The sequence below is a fragment of the Fusarium oxysporum genome, chromosome 5 (genome assembly GCF_000149955.1).
Source record: "Fusarium oxysporum f. sp. lycopersici 4287 chromosome 5, whole genome shotgun sequence".
NCBI classification, from domain to species: domain Eukaryota; kingdom Fungi; phylum Ascomycota; class Sordariomycetes; order Hypocreales; family Nectriaceae; genus Fusarium; species Fusarium oxysporum.
Window position 1 is genome coordinate 2,380,083 of NC_030990.1, and position 27,737 is coordinate 2,407,819.

The 27,737-nt window shown below is 50.9% G+C and overlaps 6 protein-coding genes across 11 annotated transcripts; 2 read left to right on the plus strand and 4 right to left on the minus strand.

Annotated features, from left to right (window-relative positions):
* Window positions 1-1,732: 1,732 nt before the first annotated feature.
* FOXG_01859 (uncharacterized protein) lies at window positions 1,733-8,750 on the plus strand. 5 transcript variants are annotated; one of them, XM_018378922.1, is made up of 4 exons: window positions 2,074-3,073; window positions 3,201-6,405; window positions 6,468-6,887; window positions 6,945-8,033. In XM_018378922.1, the coding sequence occupies exons 1-3, from the start codon at window positions 2,835-2,837 to the stop codon at window positions 6,471-6,473; spliced, it is 3,450 nt and encodes a 1,149-aa protein (XP_018234914.1). In that variant the 5' UTR covers window positions 2,074-2,834; the 3' UTR covers window positions 6,474-6,887; window positions 6,945-8,033. The 5 variants fall into 5 exon arrangements, with proteins under 5 accessions (XP_018234913.1, XP_018234911.1, XP_018234915.1 ...); XM_018378921.1 differs by having other exon boundaries at window positions 1,733-3,073; window positions 6,468-8,506; XM_018378920.1 differs by having other exon boundaries at window positions 3,201-6,887.
* FOXG_18200 (uncharacterized protein) lies at window positions 2,145-3,249 on the minus strand. Its single transcript, XM_018398250.1, has one exon. It carries the CDS (start codon window positions 2,611-2,613, stop codon window positions 2,308-2,310), a length of 306 nt encoding a protein of 101 aa, XP_018234916.1. The 5' UTR covers window positions 2,614-3,249; the 3' UTR covers window positions 2,145-2,307.
* On the minus strand, window positions 7,280-13,007 carry FOXG_01860 (uncharacterized protein). Of its 2 annotated transcripts, none has more exons than XM_018378924.1 (7): window positions 12,821-13,007; window positions 10,366-12,747; window positions 10,005-10,092; window positions 9,268-9,599; window positions 8,766-9,212; window positions 8,507-8,714; window positions 7,280-8,440 (listed from the first exon to the last, which is right to left on the minus strand). In XM_018378924.1, the coding sequence occupies exons 2-7, from the start codon at window positions 12,627-12,629 to the stop codon at window positions 8,108-8,110; spliced, it is 3,672 nt and encodes a 1,223-aa protein (XP_018234917.1). In that variant the 5' UTR covers window positions 12,630-12,747; window positions 12,821-13,007; the 3' UTR covers window positions 7,280-8,107. The 2 variants fall into 2 exon arrangements, with proteins under 2 accessions (XP_018234917.1, XP_018234918.1); XM_018378925.1 differs by having other exon boundaries at window positions 7,313-8,440; window positions 10,366-12,738; window positions 12,821-12,896.
* Window positions 13,008-14,598: 1,591 nt separating this feature from the next.
* On the minus strand, window positions 14,599-16,235 carry FOXG_01861 (methionyl aminopeptidase; the record flags this gene model as incomplete). The annotated part of the gene is made up of 5 exons (XM_018378926.1): window positions 14,599-14,792; window positions 14,851-15,483; window positions 15,567-15,665; window positions 15,726-15,914; window positions 16,211-16,235. The coding sequence occupies 5 exons, from the start codon at window positions 16,233-16,235 to the stop codon at window positions 14,599-14,601; spliced, it is 1,140 nt and encodes a 379-aa protein (XP_018234919.1).
* A 2,203-nt stretch (window positions 16,236-18,438) lies between these two features.
* Window positions 18,439-21,451, plus strand: FOXG_01862 (uncharacterized protein). The gene is made up of 2 exons (XM_018378927.1): window positions 18,439-20,490; window positions 20,556-21,451. The coding sequence occupies exons 1-2, from the start codon at window positions 18,685-18,687 to the stop codon at window positions 20,862-20,864; spliced, it is 2,115 nt and encodes a 704-aa protein (XP_018234920.1). The 5' UTR covers window positions 18,439-18,684; the 3' UTR covers window positions 20,865-21,451.
* Window positions 21,452-21,608: 157 nt separating this feature from the next.
* On the minus strand, window positions 21,609-26,139 carry FOXG_01863 (sister chromatid cohesion protein PDS5; the record flags this gene model as incomplete). Its single annotated transcript, XM_018378928.1, has 3 exons — window positions 21,609-22,184; window positions 22,235-25,663; window positions 25,717-26,139. 3 exons carry the CDS (start codon window positions 26,137-26,139, stop codon window positions 21,609-21,611), a joined length of 4,428 nt encoding a protein of 1,475 aa, XP_018234921.1.
* Window positions 26,140-27,737: the final 1,598 nt, after the last annotated feature.

A 27,737-nucleotide genomic window follows, 5' to 3' on the forward strand; every position in this document is an offset into this window, starting at 1 on the left:
TTCCCTGAGCTGCCACTTTGCGGGTGTTGTATGTACGGGTAAGTGAGTCGAAAGACAGGGGGTTACAGTAAGGCTTGTTTCATCAAGAGGCTAATAGATCCTCTGACAACAAGGTGCAGAGTCACGATTGGCTCTGCTGTTAACAGGGGGCTGAAAGGGAGATGGAGAGGTGTCATCAGTGCAGCCAATCGGAGTGTGCTTCTGCAATAGCATGAAAATGACAAAAAAAAAAAAAAAGGTAGAACTATGAGAATGTCGAGTAGTGTAGAGTTGAGATAGACGGCGGCTGGCAGATCAAATTGAGAAGGCAATATTTGAGTCGGTGCTGAATGTTACGAGCGAGTTGAGAGCACTTAGTCGTGGAATCTCAAAGCCGAGTGACAAGCAGGAGAGTAACACCCCTTCAAGTATTGGAGAAGCTTTAGTTGCTTGTCGTGAAAGGTTGCAAGGCAGAATAGGGGATACCTACTTTGATACCACATAGGACCCATGTGGTATTGTCAAGTATAGTACAAGTTGGCGGGAGTGACAGGACTGACATACAAACTTACCTAGAGAGAGAGCGAGAGAAATGGCTTGCTTGGCGGCCAGCCCCTTAACCCCCTCACTACTACTTCATTGACTTCTAAGGCGGCAATGGAGGAAACCCATTTCAGCTCTTCCGCGGTATAACTTCGACTAGAGGATGTATTTGGCAGAGTTCCCGATGCACAGTGCCGTAAATGCTCGGATGCTTGCCGACTTCTGGATATGGATATCCATGGAGTATGGATGTGGAGAAACAGAACAAAACATATTTGATAAACAGAACAAAGTAGAGCCGGGGACAGCAGTTGAGAGGCGGATACGGATACAAAGTTGAAGATGTCCTGGCGAGCTAGTTTCAACTTGAAAGCTTCCAGGTCGCTTATTGGTATAAGAGACTCAAACTGAGTCCTTACGAAACATCCATTGAAAGATGCTCTAAAAATGTTCATTGTGGGGGACCATGTTAGAATTTACCAGCAGCTACGTAGTATGGTCCTCACCTGGAGGAGACATAAAAGCTTAGGGCCTCTATCCCAAGTGATAAAAAGACTTGGGTAAGTTTAGCATACACATAGGTAGCTCAATAGATCTTTAGACTACCTAGTAGTTATTTCTGGCACCTTGGTAGAAAGTCGGACGTTTTTGCTGCCCTGTGTCTGCCACTAATATCTGGAAAAGAGATTAGGAATGGTTGCAACTCATGTCTCGGATTGTTTGTTATAGCTCAAAGTCAATGGGTAGTCAACAAACCCGTCAGAAACAAGTAGGAGTGGCATTAGGTTTCGTACCTGAACCCGTCTATGCGGGTAGCCCTCCGGCATCTCGAACCATCAGATCTTGGCTGAATCAATGGGCAGGCTCATCAACCAACAGACACCGCTAGGTATCGAGTGTAAGGGCCTTGGGCAGTGGGTGAGTCACATTCATAGGTAGCAATTGAGTGAACAGCCGCGGAACTGGGCCAAAATCGTTGCAATACCTACTTACATATATGACGAAGCTGGACGCGTATACAGTCCTCGGGCTGACAAGAATGCCACAGCCTGCTTGCAAGAAACTTTGTTAACAATGAACACGTCGAGTTATCCGTTTCTTTGGGGGCGCTTCGCTTGAGCTTCCAGCCCACTAAAAAGCGTCTTCTAAAGCAAAATCTGACGGAACGGTGGCTTCTCCTGCCCCCTCCATCGTTCTTGCCTGGCTAGGGGGTGAAAGAAGACATAGACATCAATTACAAGTGACAGAAATCCTGGACCAGTTTCAGTGCGATAGAGGTGGACTTCAGACTGTTTACTTTTTGTATCCTCATTCCAGGCCTCAAGTCTGTTTGCACCCCGGCTAACAGTTGGCAGGGCAGGGCAAGAGTAGCCTTAGTCAGGTAGGTAGTTTAGCGGGCAAGCCCATGTCCAGCCAGGTACGGGCAGGTACCAGTACAGTGCTCTAAACTCCCGTCCGTAGGTACCTACCTAGGGACAGCACCTTCCAAGGCCCTTCCTTCCCGCTCACCTCCTCGCACATCGCACATCACATATCACACAACCCTCCTTCTTCGACTCCTCCTCCTTCTTCCTTCCTCACCCCCCCGTTTGTGCCCCATTCCCCATAATCGCGCCGCTCGTCTCGTCTGCTTCTCCAGGCCCAGTCAAAAAATCTTCCTTTTTTTTTTGTACTTCTTCAATGAGGCCTGTATATTGATCATATCTTTGTTTGTGCCCTCCTGCCCTCCGCCCGAAATAGTCTCCTTATTACATTACATTCCCTTGTCTTTTTTTGCGCCCTCTCTCAAGCCGCGGGCTCGGACGACGCTGGACGACCTTTGTCCAAATCCACATCCACACCTAAATCCACCTCAATTGCATCTTCGTCCGAGCAGCAGTTTGCTTTGCTTGCCCTAGTCCCCTCGGTCTCTTCAGCTATAGAATAACGACCCTGCTCTCGGCTCAGGCAGGCCTCCTTCCATTCGCACGAGCATCCTTTGTAATACCGGCGGTTCCTGGATTTTCTCTTGTTCGCATCGCGCTCCTTAAATCCAGCCCCCCGTTTCTGTCGAATACGCTCGAACCTCCTCCGACGCTTCCACGTTGTCATCTCCCTCGTCCATCGTTCCGAGGTCGTCGAAAACACAGCTACTAGACTGTTCTCGCCCAGCGACTTTCTACTTTAGGGGTTGTCTTTTTTGCCGTTAGAAACGTCTAAACGTTGATTCCTTCGGCGATTCATCAATTATCGCCGCTGAGAAATAATAATCAACTATCCGGCCCGACACTTGCTTGTGTCACCGTCTCATGAGGTCGGCTAGATAATCGATAATGTCAACTTCTAGATCCGAACATTTGGCTCTCGGCTACGCCTCTCAGTCTGGCAGTCAACCTCGTTCTGGTTCCCCATCCGCCAGCAATTCCCCTATCGATCCCCTTCCGCCTTCTCGTTCTCCATTCGGCTTGTCTGGTGGTCTCAACCCTTCAAGTAAGATGGCGGGCAACTCGCGATCTGGGGCTGGTTCTCCGTCGCACGAACTCCCTGGTTCAAGCCGTCTATTCTCCAAGAGGTTCGTCTGCCCCCAAACCGTGTTTTCTTACCCTTCCCCACCCTGGGATACCGACCTTCCCTAGGTTTCCACCCGATGCTCTTCTCATCCGTTCATGGCGCCGACACTGACTGGTCCCACCCTGTAGAGCCCGCGAGATCCAGGCCCAAGAAGGAGTACCTGGTATGCCGGGAAGCCTTTGGGGCGGCCCCCCTACGAGCGGCAATTCCACGCCACTACGTGAGAATATTCCCGAGTCCCCAACCGATGGTTTCCCGGACTTTGCCCAGCTTCCTACGCCGGATTCAATGCCTCAGACAAGGCGCGCTCGAGCCGGGACGGTGCCATCTCGATTCTCTCCTGGAGGTGCAGGTAACGGCATGATCGGTATTCCTGGCCTAGTTGCCAAGACAAACAGGCCCACGCCAACTCAGAGCCCTTTCAAGTCGCCCTCTCCCAATCCTGATGGACAGGAGAATAGTTCCAGTAGCTCAACCTTGCTCTCTCGACTCCGTGCCGGTTCCATGCCTCAGAGGAGTCAGTTTGCACCAATTCCTGGAACTAGCTCGCCATTCGGTCCCTCTATCTTCAGCAGCTGGAATCCTACAGGTGTGGGACGCGAGCGAGCGTCCACTTTGGCTAGCATTGCCAGTGTCGGCTCTAACGGCCCTAGCTCGCCAGCTCAATCTCAATTCTCAAAAGAAGGAGGTGGGGAGTCCGATGTTCATATGAGAACCTTGGACTATCTTGGCCTTGCAGAGACCCCACAGCCTCCCCGAGCACAGCTCGCTACTCCTTACCTGGCCAATCTCGACTTCACGAAGCAAGCAAGCCGTTTCCGATCTTACTCGGTCAATAACAAGGACAAATATGCCGATGACGAAGACGATTACGACACTGAGATGCCCCTCGACCCCCAGTATGTAGCAGCTCTGCAAGATCAGCTGGCCGCTACCAACGCTGCGATTCATAACCACAATCTCGCTGTTCAGGCTTTTGCCAACCAGGCCAATCGCCCTCGTGCCCGTACCGCTGGCGTCTTGGACACTCCTGGAAGTCGACTTATGAGAACATACATGTCCGGCAACTCCAACCTGTCTAACCCTGTGGCCCCTGCTGAGATTCGACTCCAAGACGAGAAGGATTATGAGGATCTTCCTCAAGCCGTTGCTGGGATCAACCTCGGCAGATCCAACAGCCGTAACGCTGGTCTCCTCAGTGCCGACGAGCAAGGTCTTGAGGGTCCTACCAGCGCACTCTGGCTCGGTAGCATTCCCACTTCCACGACCACTTCCACATTGATTGAGATGTTCAAGTCTCACGGTCCTATCTTGTCAGCTCGTGTCCTCACTCACAAGAATTGCGGGTTCGTCAATTTTGAGAGGGTGGAAAGCGCCATCTCTGCCAAGGCAAGCATGAATAGCAAGGAAATCTTTCCCGGTGCTGGTCCCATACGTATCAACTTCGCCAAGCCTCCATCTGCTTCCAACACTCCCGGTCACGACGGAGTCTTCCCCTCCCCTAGCCCGGACCCATTTGCAAAGGGACAAGATAACGTCCAGGGAACGAACGCCAGTACCCCTGCGGGCGACACTACCCCCGCCATTCCCGCCACAAACGCAACCCCTAAGGCCCCTGCTCTCCGTGATATGACCACTGATATTCTCGATATTGTCAAACAATTTGGCGCGTCCGAAGAGGATAGATTCAGAATCTCTCGTAACCTGCAGTCGGCCATTCAGTTCAACTCGTTTGTTGAGGAAATCCCGCCTATCCGCGAGCCTGCTCACACTCGTGTTCACGATGCACCCAAGCTTCGGGATATCCGCAAGCGAATTGATAACCAGAGCTTGTCTCAGGCTGAAATTGAGAATATCGCTGTGGACATGCTTCCGGAGATTGCCGAACTCTCGTCCGACTATCTTGGTAACACCGTGGTACAGAAGCTTTTTGAGCACTGTTCCGATCAACTCCGCGATGCCATGCTGTCCGAGATTGCGCCTCGCATGGCTGAGATTGGGGTGCACAAAAACGGTACTTGGGCGGCCCAGAAGATCATTGATGTCTGCAAAACCCCTGCGCAGATGTCTTTGATTGTTGAACACATCCGCCCCTACACTATTCCTCTTTTCCTGGACCAATACGGCAACTATGTTCTCCAAGGCTGTCTCAAGTTTGGTGCTCCCTACAATGATTTCATCTTTGAGACTATGCTTGCCCGCATGTGGGAGATTTCACAGGGCCGATACGGTGCTCGTGCCATGAGAGCATGCCTCGAGAGCCACCACTCCACCAAGGACCAACAACGAATGCTCGCTGCTGCCATTGCCCTGAACAGCGTGCAGTTGGCAACCAACGCTAATGGTGCACTACTCTTAACCTGGTTCCTTGACACTTGCACTTTTCCCCAACGTCGTACAGTTCTCTCGCCCCAGCTAGTGCCTTATCTGGTTCATCTCTGCACCCACAAGGTTGCCTATCTCACAGTGCTCAAGGTCATCAACCAGAAGGCAGAGGCGGATGCACGCGATGCCATCCTTCAAGCTTTATTCTTCACGCCTAATGACCAAGTACTTGAAGCCATTCTTAAGGACCACCAATGCGGTGCTACACTGATCTTCAAGGTTCTTACCACGCCCTTCTTCGACGAGTCTATCCGCAATCAGGTTGTTGAAAATGTCAAGAATGTTCTTCTGCGAATCAAAGCCCAGCCCAACCAAGGTTACAAGCGCCTGATGGACGAGGTTGGCCTGTCGACTCGCAGCACCGGTAGCAACCGTGATGCTAGTACACATGCTGAGCAACGCCAACGTCCATCCTCGCGACAGACAAACTCGAATGGCCATCATCCCAACTCTGCGCACTCTAATAAGCCTTTCTATAACCCCATGAACCAATCAACTAACCCTCCCGGGTTTGATATGCCCTATGGCGGCCAGAGAAACGAGCCTGCTGATGGCGGCGTTTCCGCATTCCCTCAGTTCAACCAGAGCATGATGTATAACGCACCCGGAGGCCCAATGCCTGCCAACTTGCAACAAATGCAGTACCAGCAGATGATGAACCGAGGGCCGCCCCCCATGAATTTCAACTACCCTACTATGCAGGCTGGTTATGGTGGCTTCAATGGTCCCAACCCGCCTGTTGACCAGTACCGCCAACAGAACATTCCGAACGGAAGTCCTATCCAGCCGCCTGTTTCACAGATGCCCCAGATGCCCGCTGGCCAGACTCCATTTGCACCCCCAGGATTTGGCATGGGAATGGGCAACTATGGTTATGGTAACATGGGAAGTATGCCCAACATGGGATACATGCAGCAACAGGAGCAGGGTAACCCTCGACGAGGCCGCGTAAGACAACCTCAGTCACGCAATGGGCAACAAAGAAGAGGGGGCTAATCAACTATTTTCAGAGATGATCAAGTAACCGCAGTTCGCGCACCGCTTCGGGTGGCCCACACCATATTCGATGGGCCTTTGGGGTTTGTTCTCGTTTTTCAAAATCATTTCTAGCATGCAGCCATTGGGGAGCTGGAGCGGCGTTTTAGGAATGGCTACGGATGCGCATTTCAAAGACGACCGTGTTTGTCATAGTGACTCGGCTAAGGCTGACGTTTTTGGCCCGTCACTTGGATGTCTTGTCCTCTTGTTTCGATACCTACCTCCCTTCTACTTCTCGCGGAGCTCGTCTCAGGCCGGTCTTGAAAGTTTTGCAACAAGAGATAGAGGAGAGGCAGGGTTACTTCTACGACTGAACGAATCTGGAAAACCTGAAAAACTCTAAAACAGAATAAATCACTACGATTCTTGTTCAAAACGGCAGTTGGGTATAGGTCTGTTGTCACTGTGGAGCCATTGGTGGCTCCGTCTGTGATGAGTCCTTTTTATAGGTCTGGCCCAGCCCGACTTAGCGTTTGATGATAGACACGATGACAGGCTTGGGGATGGACTGTTTGAGGCATTAAGGACGATGCCAGGATTTCATCTTGCAACCCTTGGGTAGGAGTGGCTAACCTTGCAAGCCATGCCTCCTAGAGGTTTGTTGTATATTAAAACTAAAAGATTTGCAAGAGCCTCCTGACGTATCTACGTCTTTGAGCTTTTTACGACTTAGCAATTGATGTTTTTATGGAGTTTCTGTGGTGCACAACTGGGATCGAAGATGTCTAGACTTGCGGTACATCATGACATTGGCATCGGGTGCACCCTGAAAATTTAAGCAGACTTCAGGGACAGACTTTTCTGACATTTTGTACCACATCACGTTTCGTCGGGGGATGGCCAGTCTTGAGATGATGAAGAATCATATATCTCGTCTTCTGTCTCATATCTCTCTCATATTGACAAATACTTCTATCGCACCAGCCTCTGAATCCGTCCCGGGTGGCTGAATCGATCAATGTCGCTTTTTTCTCCTCATCAACTCTCAACTATGATACAAACAAAGAGTAGTTAGCGCAGCGCTGGTTCACCTCGAATCCACCCTGTTGTCTACTAGCTGCTACTAATGTCATGTCCACCATCAACTGGGTAATCAAGGGTGGTTTCGTGCATGTTATAGAAATTGGAAAGAAAGAAACAAAGGGGGGATGAGGTAAGAGCACCGATCAGACGATGCTTGGGCTTTTTGTGATGCTCAGAGGCGGGGTGGTTGTGTGTGTTTTGGTTGCCTTTGGGTTACGGTCCTCTTCAGACGAGATGGAAATAACAAGGCGGAATTGATGGAGACAAAGAGCATCTAGATCGTCTCTATAACCATGGTTCGTGATTCAAATAGCGAAGCCCTCCAAACTCCGGCGATCCTTAATCAAAAGGGTCGCGCGAAAAGAAGACAGCACTGCAGATAGTGGTTGCGTAATGTTACGCTAGGCGCTTGCATAGATACATGCAAAGGTTGAAGAAATCCGTACAAAGGTCCAGTTTGATTCCTCCGATAATGAATTAGGATAGGGAAAAGACTATGGTAAATTCGAACAGAGAACCGATCGTATCGCAATTACTCTTTGTGAATGTCAGGTAGAAACTCAAAAGAGACAGAGAGAGCTGTGGTTGTTCAGTCGAGATCCATAGAGCCTTCAGCGTGGTCAATGGTAGAAGGGGGCGTGGGCTCCGTGACAGGATGTGCCGTAACCTTGTCGAGTGGCTCAGCAATGGCTGAGTCTTGGGGGGAAAGGATGCTCGGTATGACATCCTGGTCTTGCATGGTAGCGGAAATACCAACAGGCTCCGGCTCGCCAAGCAGGTGTCTAATGCGAGCCCCCATGGAATCCATCTGATTTAGAAGGACGCGCAGACTAAGCTTGTCGCTCTCTGTCAAATGACCAATAGATAGATTACTGGCATCTGCCTTAGCCATGAGTGACAAAACACTGGCATCAGTTGTCTCCTGTTGATTGATTGATCGTCAGTAAGGTGACACGTGTGGTGAGGGAATTTCGTTGCAACGACTTACCACAAGGGCCGTTATCAGTTGGTCAACGCCGTCTGACTTGCGCTCTTTGAGACTGGTCAGGGTCAATGCTAACTGCATTTCATCGACAGTCCGCTGTAACTCGGAGCCTGCAAGAGGTCGACTTCGGTCGCTTCCAGTTGTTGGAATATACGACACCCATCTGGACTCATCATGGCGAGGGCCATAGCCAGCATGTTGACGACGTAGCCTGGACGGATATTTAGAAAGTTGCATATGCGAAAACAAGTAATGGACCTACTGCTCAATAAAATCAAGGACAATGCCCTTTGCTGGTAGTTTGTAAGCTCGACCGAACGAGTCAGGATCCGGCCAGCCGGAGTTGTTCGCGGGCTCGGGCTCATCTTCCCAGTCGATTTCAATGTGTCCGTTGTTCTTGGTACCGCGTGAGAGAGCTGGTACGATGGTCTGCGATCCTTTGATCTTGCGAAAACGATGAGCAGGTGCCAATGAGCGGACCTCGGCCATTATTTCCTCTGGATGTAGAGGGCATCGCCAGGTCTTGAGGACAGGCGGGACAGCGAGTGGAGGATCTAAGCAGTCAATGTGCCAGTAGAAGGGACAAATGCTACAAGGAATGATGGCTCGAACATCTGTGGCAGGCTTTTGACAGCCGTGGCAGATCACAGCCTGTCCTTCATCGCGCTGCTTGAAAAAGTCCGGCAACTCTTCGTAGCCATTCTTCCTCCTGAGCCTTTGTCAGCACGTCTAGAATTGAAGTTCCTATTGGGAACATCACTCACTTGGTCGTTTTGATGGTGGTGACTTCTTCATACTCGCCATAGGCACCAGCCTTGACGCCTTCAAAGCGGGTCTGCAATTTCTTAGGGAGGCTGAATGCGCGAGGAATGCTCTTCTCCAGGTTGATGAGGGCAGCGGCAAACACACCCTTGTACGGGGGCATGCGCGATGGGTATCGCTTGTACAAGCACTCATTGCAAAACCACTCGTCGGGAAGATGGTCCGAGGTTATCATGCCCACACATTCAAAGTGGAATGACCGTGGGCATCCATCGCAGCAAACAACATCGCCAGCGGCGCCGCAGGCAGAGCAATCTTCGTCGTTGTCCGACACCTAGAGAAAGGGGGGTAGAGTTAGCCAAAAGCGAGCCATGCTAAATATACTCAATTCAGCCTGTGCAATTCGATACGACACGATGCGCTACGCGTTTCAACACGTCCCTGGCTCTCTCTGGTCACCGGCTCCGGGTTGCTGATTCAACTGCTGGGGGCTGGCTCGGAAAAGCGGATCTTCGGGGGCCACCAGAAATTACCCCGTACAGTAGTGAGTGGTAGGCCATCTTGGCCAAGGCCCGGCAAGACAAGGCCCAAGGTACAGAGTCGCAAAATTGGCCACCATCTGGTGAATTTCCCACCAAAGTCCATGATGTTGGCGACCCAATCTTGGTGGTTAAGTCCAGGGCGCGTGTCGCGAATTTGCACAACATGAACGAATGAGCACAAAACAAAAAATACATACCTGATCTTTGGCTACGCCGTTGGTTGCTAGGACTTCTCCTTGTGGCCGAGGGACACCAGCAGCTGTTCCTCCTCTTTTCTTGACAGGGCTAGAAATCATATATGGTTAGCATGATCCGACCAAAGCAGAATGATGATGAAATGAGGAAGTCACGGCGTAGTCATCCCGGGCAAAACCTTGAGGCTGATGATAAGACAAGCCAAGAGTCAAAGACATGGCATGAATGATCTCTCACGCGCATCCATGAGTCTCATCCAAAGGTGCAAGCAGAGAGCGCGATATGCAGATGATAATAGTCGTGAATTTTGTGATGCACGCCAAGTAGCTGGTAATGGAGATGATGATTGGGATGTAAACTTACGATGACTTGATACGAAGGCCAGTTCTCGGCTTCTTTGGGGGGCGTAGCGTGGGCGTCGCAGCCCGTGATCCTCCGACTGAGCTGTCCTCACGCTGGAAAGACCACGCAACAGGGGACACGGCAGAGTCAATCTCGTCGTGAGGTCTCTTGCTCGCAGACCGCGTGGATCTTGTCGTTCCCGCTGAAGCAGAGCCTGCGGCGGCGATGGATTGACGCGTCTTCCTCGTCGATTTTGCGGGAGTTGTGAAGGGGTCCTCGTCTTCGTCTCCCCCTCGGATAGAACTCTCAGTCGCCGTGACACTGTTGGCAAACTTTTGCGCATCGCGTCTCCGATCCCAGAAGGAGTCGTCGTTATCATGGCCAGCGTCATCAGCCGAGAATGGAGCTGGAGCCAGGGCAGATGATCCCTTGTTCTTTGCTGTCTTTGATTTCGTAGGCAGGTTTGGGAAGATTTGGCCAGCAGAAACCCTTCCTGGCATACTGGCGTCGGCACTCACGCTGATGGTCGCACTTGCGGGTGCATCAGTGGGTTTGAATTTGATGCTGTTGGTGATGTCTGAGGTGGACAGTGTGGGAGCTGGGGGTGATGGCTGCTTAGTAGCAGCAGGCTTGTTGGTCTTGGGCTTGGCCTTGCTACTGGCACCTCCCTTGGAGGCGAGTGATTTGCGGCGGGTGGTGATTGGCCGAGATTTTGGCGCATCACTGGAGTCGGGCCCAACTGGCCCAGGGCGACTGGTGCCAGTGCCTGTTCGACGAACAGGGCTTGGGCTGCCCATTATGGCCTCAGGCGACGAGAGGCTGAGGGCTGATGAGAGAGAAGAATCGCTGGATGCTGAGTCTCGTCTGTTTCGCTTGCGCGAGGGTGTTTGGGGTTGGTTACTTGAAGACATTTTCCGTGGCGTGTTGCGGGTCGAGTGAGGGTGGGCGTGAGTCTGAGTATGGGGATGGGTATTGCTATGATGGGAAGAAGAGTGAGCGCGAGAGTGAGATGTCTTTGCCCTCTTGGTAGCTCGAGCTGGATGTCGATGAGCGTTTTTCACTTGCTCTGCTTCTTCCGAGTCGAGAATATGCACCTCTGACTCGTCTTCAGTCTCGACCTCTACCACTTCGACCACCTCTTCCACCTGATTGTGATGCAGGAGTTTGCCGTACGGCGCGGCCTTGGGTTTGTGAGGAGTGAATCTGCTGTTGGTCGTTGGAGGGATGAAATAGTAGCAGCCTTGGTTGTCCTTCTTGCCCTCTCGCTTCTTCTTCTGCATCTCTCTGGAAAACTTTTGCATCGTAGCCTCATCTGCCGTTTGCGTGAATACCTCCTCGATCATGGCAACGAACCGCGGGTCGCTTGATCTTTCGTCGTAGAGGGTCCGCAGAGCCCACGCGGTCGGATATCGATAGTGCTTTAGGGCTTCGTCCACTGCAGCCTCGACGACCTTGTCCGTGAATTCTTTGTCTTCAGGTTCTACAGGTTCAGCTGCGTGAATCGTCGCCTTTGCTGTGATTGCCCCTGCTGCCTCCAGCTCCTCATCCTCCTCGACCTCCTTGAAAGACTTTGCTAGTTCTGCTGACTTTGCAGTCTTCTTCGGCTCCCTCTCCGACTCTCTGCGCTCCTTTGCCTCCTTTACTGTGGGCTTAGTCACGATGGAGCTTCTGCGACCGGCAGAGGAGCGTCGCGACCGTCTTCCCAGAGATGTGCGGCCTGATTGTCGTCTCTTTGGTCGACTCGGATCGTAGTCTTCGTCGTTCTCGTCGTCGGCTGCTGCTGCTGCGTCTTTGAGAATAATAGATACTCTCCGTGGCGGTGTAGGGGGTAGAGCCACAGGTGGAGGGGAAGAGTCTGCCGCTCTCGCCGTAATCGCAATATCCGCCTCCGCATCCGCATCCCCGTCCACGTCCACGTCCACGTCCACGTCAACATCCACCACTGGGTCGCTCGAGCCCATCTGCGCTACATTTTTGGCAGCACCTCCCCCTGAGGGCCGCAATATAATCCTCTTTACTCCTGAATTGGTCTCCGGTCCCGTCTTCTTAGGTTTGGGCAGACTTCCCAGGGGCGCCATGTTCTCGACGACGCCATATCGAACCAACCCATCGTCCTCGAAGCTCGCTTTGCTCTGCACGGTCGGCTCTAGCCAGCGCTGCATGAAAGCCCTTGAACCCTCGGTTGCCCCCTTAGACGCGTCGAGTACTCCATTCCATTTGGTATTCTGTGATTGCGCGGGACTAGAGTAACGAGATCGTGTAGTGCGGGTATTTGACGAGATCATTGTGCCGGCCTTTGGCGTGCCTGACCTGGTGGTGGTGGTGGTGGTGGTCTGTTGTGTGTGTGCCTCTCTCTGCGTGTGCCAGTTGCCGCGGGACGGGCAGCGCACCTCTCTAGGCCAGCTAAAAGGTAGCTCAGTTAGCAGTGTTCTTGAAATAAAATGCACAAAAGTGGGGGGTTCAGATGCTTTAATACTTTTATCTTGGAAAGCAGCATGAATTACTGCAATATTATCGCGTCTTTCAAGGTCGTGAACGCGGGTTGATGATGTTGAAGAGAGAGTGGGTGGGTAGCAGGTTGAGACTCGGCTTTTGCTGTGCTATGGTCAACGCCCTGCCTGCCTCCTCGCCTCGACAGGTCAGTCCTTAAAAAAAAAGACCCAGACCCAGTGTCAGTCAGTGTCAGCGCATACATGCACCGGAGCTGACGGCGCGGGTCGGACAGACAAGGGACCAGGGGGCGGAAGGCGACCCAGGGATAACGGGGAGAAAAGAGTGTTCCTGACCTGTAAAGTCGATTTTTCTTATCTGTTTTCCTTTTCTTTTCTTTCCGTTTCTTTCAGCCTCTTATTCAGTAATTTATATGTGATAGTTCAAGTACAAACCGCGGGTTAGGTTGCTACTTTCGTGAACCGGGAAGGGACTGGGATGGAAGTGGCTCTTCATGCTTCCTGTGTCTAGGTAGATCCTCCACTAAGATACCTTACTTTTCAGTGGCTCCTGTTGCACCGAAGCTTCTAAGCACCCTCCCTGGCTTTACTCATTTACATGTGCTCACCTTCCCGAGTTCGCCTCCTTTCCTACTTTTACTTCATTATCTTTCTTTCTTTTTTTCATCCTTTCCCTTGTTATTAGTCTCTCTACATAGTTCCACACAGAGCTCTGGGTCTTAACCCATGGTAAAATAGCTTGAACTTCCAGGTAATGAAGTTAATAGAGCTCTCCTCCCTCGCACCCAGCAACCAGCCACCCACACTCACTCCCCAATCCATCCACTAGCTCCCGCTCAATATGCTACTGAGTGCAGCTGGAGCCTGATAGCTCATACATTCTCAATCATTTCATGTCGAACTCTTTTTTTTTTTTTGTCCAGCTTGTCTGTATGTTTAATAACACTCGAGAGTAGCGTCAATCATCATGTTGTTTGTATGAATGGATAAATAGGGGCTAGCTTGGCTCACCTCCATATCTGCAGCTAACAGTACGACGGGTATATGATGCCTTATGCCAACAGTAATAGACATCAAATTGGCATGGCACTGTTGGTACTGTGTTTCAACGACGACTCAACCGGGTCATCCCTTATCTGCAAGTCCCAGCACTCAAGGCAGCCACATCACCAATAACTGGACGACTGTCTGACCTCTCCTCTCCGCACTTTGCTGCCATATATCGTCATAAACCATATGCTGTCAGGGGGTCTGCGCCATCAGCGGGCATGACAAAGAGTGGTTCACGCTCACTCAGCACTTTGGGAGTCAGCCCCTGCGCAGAAATATATGTGCGCAGTATCGTGGGTTCTCCCTAATTTGCATTCTCAGTCATATTGCCTCTCGCTAACCATCTTTGTCAGTCTTATCGCTATTGCGCCCAGCCTGCCTTGGTATGCCTCAACGATTCAATCAGTTCGGTTGAACTCTTGCAAACATGCATCACATAGACAGAATTCCATGGTTGATCAGTATCAGGTTGTGTTAGACTTATATATATCTTTCTGGTCATGCCAGACCACCTGACCAACACGGTGTGCTTCGCTTTTCGAGATTCCAATCATGCATATTGACCATCCAGCTGCCCACTCTGTTCGATGGAAGTGTTTTCATCCGCATAGCTCGTCCAACGGTAGAGAAGCTTGTGAGCCTGAATGTTGGGTTTACATCCTGGTTGACTTGATTCTTGTTTGCCTATCCTCGGATTCTTTCATCAATTGTTCAGCAACTCTCCAGCTTGTCCGTCTTATCTTGTCGTTTTCTTTTACTCTTCATCGTCCTCCTTCTTGGCGGTCTTCTTCTTAGGCTTGCTCTTCTTCTTGCCGGTGTTTCTGGCCAGGGGCTGCTCCAGGATCTTGAGAACCTCCTCATCCTCAATCTTCTTGTCGGACTCATACTTCTCGAGGTCCAGAGGACGATAATAGCCACCAAGCTTGGTGATACCGTTCTTGGTAATGGCTGCATGTCGTGTCAGTATCAACTTTCGAACTGGTCAACCTCTCGACGTGCGACTTACCAAGGGTTGTGAGATATCGAGCAACGGGGGAGTTGTCCTTGTCACCAACTAGCTCATATTGGCGGAAGACGTTGCCTCGGACACATTCAACGACACCAGACTTGGCATCACGCTCGTCCTCAAGCTGTCGCAAGCTGAAGGGGAAGATGCCGAACTTCTTCTGGACCTCGTTGAGGATCTTTCGCGAGGTGGGTCGCTTGAGACCGTAGGTCTGGTTGGTGCGGCGGTGGAGGGTAGCACGCTGATCAAGACCCTTCACCTTGCCCGAGCCCAGACTGACACCGGTCTCGACACCCCATACCTCACCAATCTCAGGAACGCCCTCGCCCTTGGTACCCTCGGCGGGGGCAAGGACAATCTTCTTGCTGCCCTCAATCTCGTTGTGGTCGAACAACCAAGAGGTGGTGCTCTCGACGAGGTTAACTTCGTAGGCCTTGGTGACCTTTTCTAGGAGGCTGGTGATCTTGGCCTGTGTAGGGGCCTTCTGGGAGGCAGCCTTGGCCTTCTCCTCCTCGCTGCCCTGGGCGAGGAGACCAGGGGGGATCATCAGTCGCAGGAGAAGCTCGTTGACATAGTAGTTGGCGAGAACCAGGTCAGCGGTGCGACCGGTGATCTTGTCGCCTGCCTTGTCCTCTGGGGTAGCAATCACGGTGTCACAGACAATGGAACCCGAAAGCCATCGATCTGGGCGCCTAGCTGGATCTTGATAGCCTCACCATCCTTGATCTCGGTATTGGCCTCAGCCTCGTCGGAGGTGAGAGGAGTGTAGGGAGTGACGTAGGACGAGGGGGAGACGGTAGTGGGGTGGGAGAAACCTTTTAAGTGGCGTCAGCTTCAACGATATCCATAGACCAAGTTTTGCGTGTGTGACGAACCCTTGTTGATCTTCTTTCCTCGGTAAACCTTGGCAACTTCTTCTTCGATCAACTTGTCACCCTGCTGGCAGATGTCGACGATCTTGGCGCCAGGGACGACGAGCTTGGAGACCTCAGCAAGGACCTTCTCGGAGATCTGAGCGGCGGTCTTGTACTTGGTAAGGGTATCTGGGTTGGCCAGAGAGTAGTCTGTGTGGTTATGTCAGCACAATAGAGCTCAATGCGACGAAATTGATGTGCCCATGCGAGGCCATCGCGGGGTACTGATGACGAGGGCATTCGCAGTAATGTTGTTGTGGTGGCGGGGCAGTGAGGAGCAACGAGGGGCAGCAACAGTCGTATGCCTCCGACGTGACAGCCCAGTGCACGGCAGAGCTACAAAGGAGCTCTGAGATTTTAATGGAAGGGAAGGGATGGGATGGGACAGCTAATTGGGCACTGTAGCGCTTTGTAACGCTTTTTCCGGGGGGGGGGGGGGGACTCACCGGTTTCCTTGGTCTCGGACGACATGATGGGCAATATTTGTTGACTCGTTGTGTTTAAAAAGTTGAAAGAAGAACTGCAAATGCAAATGCCGGGGAAGAGTGGATGGAAGCTTGAGCAAGTCAGATCAGGCTGGGTCAGTCGCACGCGCACACAAGAATCCAGAATCCAATCCAATACGAATAGCGCCCAGTGTGGAATGGGGACTTGGAAGTGGGGTTTGAGCTGGGAGGGTTTCGACAACAGGGTTTGGTTTGGTTTCTATTTGGTGGAGGGGTTCTGATCAATCTCAGGTACGGTGATGGAGGATAGAGCCTGAAGAGGCAGTATTTATTCATTACCTACCTACCATCCACCGGATTTGGCATCAGGTATTTGCCTAGTATATTGTCATGATTTGTTGTGACTCTCCCCGAGGAGTCGTTGCATACATATTGGGCCTCTTGTTGGCCCAGCTCATGCCATTCCTCGATGACTCGACTATAGGATCAGTGAATAAATATCCATGCAGTGTGGGCGTATTTGTGTGCGCAAGCAGCCGCCACATGCTTGCAGACACGGACGGGAGGAATCCTTGATGATCCAAGCCATTGGTAGATCATTGTCTCGACGATATTCACTCGGTAAAAGGATTTTCTAATATGGGAGCTTGGGCATGTGCTGTATTTCTCCACTTGTTTACTTTCTCACGTTATAACCACCTTTTTTGCGACACAATTCGTTTAATTAAAAAGGCAGTCTCGATAATGAGGGGCCATGAGCACATGCTATAAATCATGACTTCATCCAGCCCTGGACTATTTCTATATTGGGCTGTCGGCCACTCCCGTCCGTTGTGAGCCTCTGTCGGCTACCCTAGAGTATCCAGGTCCCGCTCTCAGTAACAATTCACACAACTCTCCCCTGTAAAAATTCTTTCTTGGCACGCACTGTTAGTGCACTGTTAGGAGCGGGATTTTCTACGGGCTACTCGGCCACACAATACTGCGGGGACGCCATCGGCTCCCTAACAGCAGTTTTCAGAGAAGGAATTTTGGAGAGTTCACCTTCTCTGACAACACCTTTGTCGGATCTAATGGCGGCACCTCAGAACCAGAACGCCTTAGATATCGGAGGACGGTGCCCGTGGCATCGGTAGCGACATCCTCCCGATCAACGACGCCGATTGCGATGGGTTTTTCCCCTTTGAAGGCAAGCCGCACCGCCGGCCTCTGATTCCTTCCCAAGGTTTTTCCCTGCCGCCACGACAGTCGACTACGAGCTACAACTTGGTTACTGGAGATTGTGGACTGCGTCAGCAGATGTAGTGATGCGTGAGAGAATTCTGGTCGGTGGAAAAAGCTCGACAGTAGATTGCCCCCGAACCCGCTGACGGGTGACGGGCTTGAGAAATACAGCACCTTTTGTGCCATTGGTATGCTGGATGGTGAAGGAAGCGGGGTTTCCCTGTACCTAGCTAGCTCAGCACGTCTTTTGCTCCAGTAGGAGATCTGGCTTCGTTACAGCCACCCAGACGAAAAATATACAAACAAACAAACAAACAAACAAAAGTAACAATTCACAAATTTAGTTTGCTGCTATATGGCGATTTATTAGATGGAGCACTTATGTATCATGACTTGGATTCGATATATAGACATTTCACATGCAAGCTGTTTGACTTCAGCCGTTATAAGTCATACATCAACATCGACAACACAACCTTAAGCTTGAAAGCTCATCAATGATCTCTTGTGTCAAGGTTCACAATCAGCCAAGAAAATAAATATTATCAATAAACATAAGCCCTTATGATCTACCAAACACCAAGCCTAATCACATAGCTCAGAACAGTAATACGCTGTAATTTGGCATCGTCATTTAATGAAATATTCAGGATCAGTCGTGCTTTGGGACTCCAGACTGCTAACTCTATAGTAACATGAGCTATCCCAAGACATATCAGATATAAAGAAAAACCAGACAGACTACAAGTAATGAGAATAAAGAGCAAGTACTACAAGAAAGCATGCAGAAGACGTCAACTCAACGACGAGCAACTGTCAGGTAGTCACCGAATTACAAGCCACACCTGATAGAGATACAGGTGGCGCAGTCGAGTCTAGATACATCAAGTTGGACGGGAAATTACGCCGACAGAATGTACAACTACATTCAGCCACAGGACGCCCTGACTGATCAAACTCCCGTCCTAGTCGCAGCGTGGCAGAAATCCTCACGTCCCAGCCTGCACCAGCATTGGCAACTGAACTTACCAAATCGTCAAGCCTTGTCGCCTCGCGCTTTTTAACCTTTAGCCTTTCACCCCAACAACGCCGATTCCACCGGCCAAGGACAACACTCAGATAAGACATCAAACTATCCGCCGCGTACTGAACACAAAAAGTTGTAAACTCTCGCTTGTTTCCTTTCCAACGCGGCAGTTCCGCTGCGCCGCGACCCGCGACCGCGATCCGCGCCCCGTTACCGTCTGAACATGGCCGCTCAGCCCTCCGCGTCAACGTCTTCGGCGCCGGCCACGGGCTCGGCTGCCACAGGCGCAGATAAGGATGTGTCCTCCTCAAACTCTCCCAGTAATATTCCAGTGCGCACGAAGGAGTCCTTCGATAAACTCATGGTCGAGCGGTACATCACCCGCGATGCCATCGCCGCCGCGGCGCTCGGCGGTCAGCTCGACCAGACACGCAAGATAATGAGCGACACGCGCGACAAGATCCAAGAATACCGCCAGGTCCGCACCGAGTATCGTCAATGGTTCCCCCCGTCGAGGCTCTACGGAGAGGGCTACAATGGCTTCGCCAATGGATACACAGAGAACCAAGGACCCTCACGAATCATCTATCCCTCCCAGAAGCCCCGACCTGGCCAACGAACGACGCCACCCCTCAAGTACAAGCGCAAGGATATGTTGAAGCAGGCCGAGCAGCACGAGGAGCTGGTCCCGTTGCGTTTAGAGGTTGAGTGGGATAAGATCAAGCTGCGCGATACTTTTACCTGGAATTTGCACGAGAGGCTTCTACAGGTCGAATTGTTCGCCGCGCAACTTGTTGAAGATATGGGTCTAAAGCCCCCCGCGTCTCAACCGGTATACGAGCAGGTCGTGCATCAAATGCGGGAGCAGCTCAATGACTTTTACCCGTTGGTATATTCAGAAGATGATGCGCTTGACCCCGAGCTCCCCTATTCAGCATACAAAAACGACGAGATGCGAATCCTCGTCAAGCTGAATATTACGATTGGCCAGCATACCCTTGTTGACCAGTTCGAATGGGAAATCAATAACCCGTCAAACTCGCCAGAGGACTTTGCTGCCAACATGGCTCGGGATCTGTCCCTATCTGGCGAATTTACAACCGCCATCGCACACTGTATTCGAGAGCAGACACAACTTTTTACCAGAAGTTTGTACAGCGTTGGCCATCCTTTCGATGGCCGACCAGTCGAAGACCCTGATCTCGTCGGCGCATTCCTCCAGACGCCTCTCCCCACTGTCTTCCGACCGCAGCAGCAGGCCAAGGAATACGCACCATATCTCTACGAACTCAGCGAAGCCGATCTGGAGCGGAACGAAACGATATTCTCCCGTGAGCAGCGTCGCCAGAAGAGATCGATCAACAGAAGAGGAGGTCCCCAGCTGCCCGATCTCAGAGAAAGGCAAAGAACCATTCGAACGTTGGTCGTCTCTTCTGTTTTGCCTGGGGCTGCAGCCACCATTGACGAGAGTAGACTCTACAAAAGGGCTGCTGGCCCCAGGGCGAAGCGCGTTGTACGTGATGGAGAGATCTCAGATTCAGATGATAGCGACGATTCAGCTCCTGATTCACCCGCTCCCTCACAAATCACGGGTGGTACTGCTCGAACACGAGGTATGCGCGGTGCTGCATCTGCAGCTCAGCAAAGAATGGCCAACCTCGGCCGGTCTGAAACCCCTGAATCAAGCGCCATCACACATCACCACGAGACCAGGACCTCCCGCCGGTTCAGAGAGGAAACAGAAGAGCCGTCGCATTTGATCGTGACACTCAAGCTCTCCCGCGACAAGCTGAGGCGGTTGATGAACCGCGACTACTCAGACTTGAGGCCGCCATCTCAGACACCAGTGTCCTTCCCACGAGCACCCAGCGCCTCCACTCCCTCAAGATCCATGCCACCGCCACCTTCGACCCCGTCCAGCGCTATGCCTCACGCTTCAGCAACTCCATCCTCGTCCCTTCCGCCAGGTCAACTTGGCCGATTACCGGCCCCTCCGACAGTTCCTGGACAGTCTTCTCACATGCCATCAGTAGGTCACCAAGCCTTTGAATAATACGCACATCGACAGTGGTACTGACTGCAATGCTTCTCCAGCCCCCGGCCCCTGAATGGCTTGTCAATGCCCTCAAGGAATTAGAGAAGACCTATAACCGTGGCGACAGGTTTGAGGCCACGATGAAGTACTCCTATCTGCACCCCGTGACAGAGCTACCTATCCAAGGCCAGCCTCTGCCCGAAGGTGTCAAATATGCCTGGCTGCCGCGTATCCGCTGCCTGGACTGTACAACTAAGCTCTATACACCTGGCCCAGATATGACGGTTAAGAAGTTTGAGACCCATCTCGAATTTTCAGGCCACAAGAATGCTGTTGCTAAGCGCGTGGCGAGGGAGGCCAATCCTTGAGTTTCCGATTTATTATGCGGGCGCTTCTCAAGCAGCATGTGAAACAGAGATTTCGCCACTGTATGTATACCTTACTACCCGGCCTTGTTCTCTTGGGCTGCATCTTGCTCGATGACAAAGGGGCGTTCTTGGTTCTTTTCAAATTTACTTTGCATCGGGATTTTCAGTTTCAAAGACAGAGAGTTAGTGACTGGTGGATTTTCATCATTGTTTTGTACATAAAGCCTCGAGTTCTATGAGCACAGAAGGGAATGACGGGGTCATGAGGAACCGACGAAACGAACAGCTGTCTCTTCCTCCCTCCAGGTTGGTCTATTATTCATTTTGGAGTCTACGGGAGAACTAGGCGCTGTACAGCTGGGCTAGGACAGGGAGTGAAAATCAATATCAGAGCGTTTGCTTACATGTTTTCCATACCTGACATGTACAGGACTGGCCTTTTAGGTACATACAATATGAGTCTGAGGTCGCTCATGACTTGTAAATCGAGATTGAAATGTCATGAAAACGAAATGCTATTGCTAGAGTCCCGTATGAGAGGGTATACGACAAGACAATTACCCACAAACCAAAGACTCCCTTCCCTGTATGATAGAAGCCAAACGGACTCCCCAAATCTCATCGGCTTTGTCACCACTCTTGTACCTATATAAGAGAGAAAGATCAGACCCAATAATAATAGAAGAGGCATGATTTCAAAATATTGGCATCCTGTAATCCCAACCATGGTACTTGGCCCCTTGATTACTCGTCAGCATCAATTTCCATATCGTCTGTGCCCTTGCCCCGTCGTGACCTCGTTGACCTCGTTGGTCGCTTTACCTCTGCAAGAACACTGGCCTTGACAGGTGGCTTAGACGCACCCCTGCTCTTCAGTGCTGGAGCTGCGTTTCTTCCGTTGAATCTGGGTTCTCCAGGCTTATCCGCTTCCGGTTCTGGAGGCTCGTCGTTGTCCGATGCCTTATTACTGTCATCTTCATCGTCTTCCTCTGGGGGAGCATCCGAAAGCTCTGATTCATCGTCGCCTGAACTGGCCTCGCCACCTTCACTATCATTTTCTGGATATTCCCAGTCGGCCACGCCCTCCAGCATCTCCTCCTCGTCTTCTTCGTCTTCTCGCTCTGTATAGACAGACACCTTATGAGCTCTACCACTGCGACGACGTTCTGAAGGCGGTGGTGTGTCTTTGACTGGCTTGGATTTCTTAGGTTTCGGGACCTTTTTGGGCCTGCTATCACGCTTCTCTCGGATGACTGTCTTGATTTGAGTTCTCACCCTCTTTGCTGGAGGATCCTGCTTTTCTCCCGTTGATTTTCGTTTCTATGATCAATCATTAGGAGTAATCTTCATAGCGACTAAGGAGCACAAACCTTCTTGCGATCGGCAGCTTTGAGCAGTTCGTCCAACTTCTCGTCCAGCTCTTCTGGCATATATTGCTTCTGGGCAATCTCATGGGCAACGCTACTCGACGGCAAGCTTTGCACAAGACCGCTTGGCAGGCCGACATTGCCCGAATAAGCCTGGAAAACCCAGTTTTTCCTCTCTTGCCACTTGCGTGTGACTGCCATTGCGATATCAGCCAGCACATATATCCGCTCACTAGCCTCGGGGTTCAGTGCATCGCGCGTTTGCTTGACACGCTCAGCGTACTTGTAGATCAATGAAATGTTCTCTTCTGTTGCACAAGTATTAAGATAAAAGACGAAATAATTGGCGAAATCAGCCAGGTCATCAACGTCAGAGCTGTAGTCAGGATGGTGAGCCAGTAGAGGAATGAAGCGACTAATCATGGCCTCGAGTACGTGAGCCCTGTTTTGAGCAAAGAGTCGGGCTCTGGATCTCAACCAGGTTTCTACCCGGCTTTTGAGTTCTGCTGCTGGCTCGAAAGCAGCCAAGAAGAGCATTGTGTAAAATCTCGCCCGTAATCTTCCTTGAGTGATGTAGCTTTGTAATTTCTCCATGAAATGACGACGAACCTCAAGTTCTGTGTCTTGCACGAGCTCTGCAAGCTTGTTGAAGCTAGCGGGATCAAACTCGTCATCGTACTTTTTGACAGTACATAGTTTCAGGATCAGAAGTCCAGCAAGAAGTCTGAGTCGTTTTTTGTGAGCCAATGGAGTATCCTTGACTTTGCAAAACTCTCCTTCTTGCACCACAAATTCTTTCAGGAGTTTAAAGACCAGTTTCACTCGAGTCAGGGAGTCATCGTCGTCCTGATTCGCGAGCGCTTGATTGACCAGTGTCCTCATGGCAAGACATTTTGCTTGTAGTTCCTCATTCATGTCCTCATCCTCGACCCAGGAAACCTCAGGGTTCTTGTCATTAGTACGGACTTGACGCAGAATTTGCTTGATTGTCAAGTCGTTGATTGTCTCATCAAAGTCTAGAGTGACTGTTGGTGCTAGACGTTCAAGCTGGCTGACTGCAGCCAATCTTGTCAAGAAATTCGGCGAGCCATACTTGAAGTCCTTCATGATTCTTTGCAGAAGAGCGGTGGCGGTAACTTTACTCTTGTCATCGTTCTTAGCAAGCAGAATGTTGACGGCATACTTGGCACTTCTGGCAGGAACCCCACATAAGGCGTAGTCCATAAGAACCTGAATGAACTTCTTGTCATAGGTAATCTCCTGGGGATATCTTTTGGAATAGGACGAGTATGCCTTGAGAATATCCACCACGGCGGGCTCGTTAGGCTGGCTGCCTGACGGTGCTTGGCTGATGATCTCCTTTCTGAGATTGTCCGAATGAGCCTTGAAAAGCGCAGGATTTCGCTGTGATATATCATTCAAGATCTCATGGGCAACTGTAGAGAATCCAGCTTTGTCATTCTTGGAGTAGTCCATGATTGTAGCCAAGTGACTCCGATTATACATCAAAGAGCCGGCCCGGTAAATTAGAGGGATGAGGGTATCCAAACAGCTCGCTGACCCTGGGTTACCTTGGACCTTGGCAATCAACTCCTTGATGGCTCTTCGGACATGTAGATATTCGGTATCGGATGCAATAATAAACTTGAGAAGCTGGTAACAACGGCGATCGTTGAGTTTCGCGAACTTCTGGAGATCGCTACGGACCTTGAGCGGATCCGGGAAAAACGCACCGAACCACTGGAAGGTCTTGCTCAAGGCGGCTTTGACCTTTTCCTCGTTTGCATTGATCACCCCCCCGTTATAGGCTTCACATTGCTGAATGAATACTTCAACTCCCTTGGCAACCTGGGGCTGACGGGCCTGCATAATGAAAAAAGCCCTCTTGGCAGACGCATCCAGTGACTTAAGCAACAGTAGGATCCTCTCTGCGCGAATTTTGTCCTGATCCGCCTGGCTATTGGCCGTCTGCGACTGAGAGGCCGCCTTTGATTTTGCGCCCTTTATGAAGGGATACTTCAAAGGGACCAAACACTCGAACATGACCCGTTCAAGAAGAATGATGAGATCCTCATCGCCGATATACCACACACTGAGGATGCGGGAAGGCACACCACCTAAGCAGGATATGACAGCCTCTTGTCCATCAGCAATCTCCCCAGCACCAACTGACCACAACTTTGCCAGTAGAACCATGGCTTCAACACGTACGGCGGGCTTCTTATCACGAGATCGATCCGCCAAGCTGGCAAATATTGAGCCAGTCTTCTCTACGCCTCCGAGAGCTCCAAGTTTCAGAACGATGTCGCGGAAGTCAAACAGCTCGACTGCTTGTACCGCAGCCAGCCGAACTTTCTCTTCGCTGTCATTGAGCTTTTCGTAGAGTGCCTTGATGAGCTCGTTCTCCTCTTCGCGGCTAAGACCAATGCCCCCTGCAGACGTGGCCAATATATAACCAGCAGCAGAGATCCAAGCCGCACGAATGATGGCGGCCTTGTCATTCTTTCTCCCAACGAAGTTGCGATACGCGGCATGATGTATTTGAGCAAAAGACTGAGGTGAGTAAGGTTTTGTCAAGACGTTCTCGACGGCTGGGGGTGGAGTGTCGTCCAGTAATTTTATGGGAGGATAAGCCGCTGGTTCCAACGAAGGAGGAGGTGGTGGTCCCGCTGCACCAATGCCTGAAACCATGTCGCCAATCGTCTCTGTGGCGATTTGACGAAGATGCACATTGTCGGCTGAAAGCTCAGCATCGAGCTGCGGTACCACGTTGGAAAGAACTGTCGGGGCGGCTCGCCACAGTTCGCGAATGAGTAGATGGGCTTGGCGGAGACTCCTCAGATCTGCCTCTGATGGGCCCAGAGTCCCGTCTTCATCATCAGAATCATCCGCATGTCGCTGCCCATTGGATTTGGTAGCGAAGCCGGAAGCGTTAAGGATAACGTCACTGAAGTATTGACTCACGTAACGTGCCATTTTATCGGAACATCCATTGCATATGTTTTTCGCCATGACATATGCTGGTGGTTCTTCCTTGAGAAGAAGAGTGGATTGATTCCCGTTCTGTCCTTTATGTCGATTTCCACCGGGAGGAGCAGCTCTCAGAAACTGACTGATAATCGCGTCGACAACAGAAGCCGACACACTCTCGGCCTCGTCAATCAACTGCATTAGCATTTCTGTCAGGTGAATCTCAACGTCTTTAGCGACCTGTTCCTCAGATGCTGCCTTAGAACCAGATGCCGATACTCCGTCAAATGTGCTGTTGAAGAGTCGTAACAGTAGATCGTCAGCGTTGGAGATTTGGTGGAGGAGTAAAATACTCTTGACTTCCGTAAGAGATGCCAAAACGTATTTGTGCTGGCTGTCATATGGATTTGTGGGATCGTGCAGAGCCGGCAGGATATCCTTGATGAACAAGGTGAATATCATCTGGAGCATGTTAGCATGGTACAGATATAGATGGAGAATCGTGCCAAACACACTTTGATCTGGTCGTCGGTAAAAGGAGCATCGGGAACGAAGAGTCGAAGAATATCGACTAGGCAGCATGCTGTGTATGCCTTGACACCGCCATCCTTGTGCTGAAGTAGGTTACGGTGTCCCAATTGTTTGGCCACATCTCTGATGGAGTCCAGGTCGGCGGCACCTTGATCGAGATCGGAGAGCTCCTTGGATAATTTGTCGAGTCGTTTTATCAGAGTGCTCGTAGGAATTGGCTTGGCGGGTTTCCAGGAAATTTCTTCGTCGAAAGCCAAGCTGCGTTGCTCGCCCTCCTCCTCATTCTCTGAGTCATGGTCGCGCTCTTCGTGCTGTTCTTCTTCTTGGTCTTGCTCATCTTCCCGCTCAACGACTTCCTCCTCCTCCTCCACTTGGGCAGGCTTCTCGACGCGCCGACGACGCGCCATCATGCGCTATACAAAAACCGCCAATTGAATTCTTCTTTTGAAGGAGCTGGAGGGCCTAGGAGCGAACTCAATAAGAATGCTTCGGCAGACGGTGTGTTGTGACTATTGGAGTTGCTGGGATACGAAATTTGGGGTGCGTAATTGTCCTAACACCGCATCGCATGCGCTTGCTGTAGCAAAGACCTGGCCACTGCAATACCAGCACCGGTGGAGGCAGCGCCAGTATGGTAATTTCAGAGCGATGGAGTTAGGTATCGTAAAGACAGCAAAATCTCGAGGGCGACGATAAATTAAAGGTCAGACACGAAGTGGGAGAGATGTTCTTGTGATAAGCGGAGGCGTGTTCCGTGCGCGCGACGCGACCTTACTTTTGGTTTTGGACGTTAGCCACTCCACTTCCACTTCCACTTCCACTTCGATGGGGGACGGACGTTGGGTGGGTAGGTAGCCAAGCAGCATGAACAGGAGCTTCCTTGACCGAGCTACCTCACGGTAGGAAAGCTAGCACCAGAGAGCCAAGCTAGGTACCTACCTTATACCTAATTGAGTCACTGCCTGAACAGCCTGGGTTGCTGCCCCACCAATAGGATATGCCCTTGATGTTTATGCTTCTACTGAGCTCATGTTTTTGGCTAAGGTACCTTAGCTACTTACATAAAACTCCAACCTCAAGTCTCTTTTTGAATCACAATTGCACGACTATTTAACCCCCTTTCGACAATCTTACACGTCATTTTTGGTTTATGATTGACTGAGACGGGAATTTGGCTCCGATCTGGAACTTTACACCAAGACGTTAATTTGTTCCTCTCATGATCGCCCTATTCATGTCCTTTGCTAGAATGCTCCCTGTCTTGGAGATAGGTATAGGTTAAAGTAACCAACGAAAACCTCCATTGTGAGCTACCACTGTTTTGTCTACTGGTCGTGGCTCCTGATGGGGGATTATGTGGCCCGCGGTGTCTGACAACTAAGCGTCGTTCGAGGAATCGCGAGGGATGCCATATTCAGGCATAGCTTTCTGAATATATGTACCTTTAACTACCTACCTAGGCAGTAATGGAACTCCACGTTGGTTACTGAAGTCAATGTAGATGGTCCAAGGACAGAGACATGCCAAGCTCCCAAGTCAACGGCTCCCAAGTAAGAGTTGAGAAACAGCAACATCACGAGCACTACCTTTTCTGTATTACCTTTTGTCATCACATATTAATCTTCGTATCTTGAAGCTCATCAATTAACCGATAATTCAACTCGACTGGCTCTGCTGGTACGTACATACACGGCATTGGATACAAGTGTTGCGAACACGGTGATACTGGAATCGTTGCAACAGAGCCGTTTATGTACGACCATGGTATGTTTGCTTCATTTCACCGTGAGGCGAATTTGACACACAGAGCCTCCATTTTGAGGTTTCATTCTAGAAAGTTCCCTTGCGGTTTCGGCCTGGAGCAATTCAGGATCGATCTCTGTTGCACAAGTTTGGCCGCATCGTTTGCCGCGTGTCGAATCATTTTGCTACCCTGTAAGTGGCAGCCAACGGGATAATTAACTTGTACTCGCCTATGAAAGGGGATCTCCCGTTGATTGAAGTA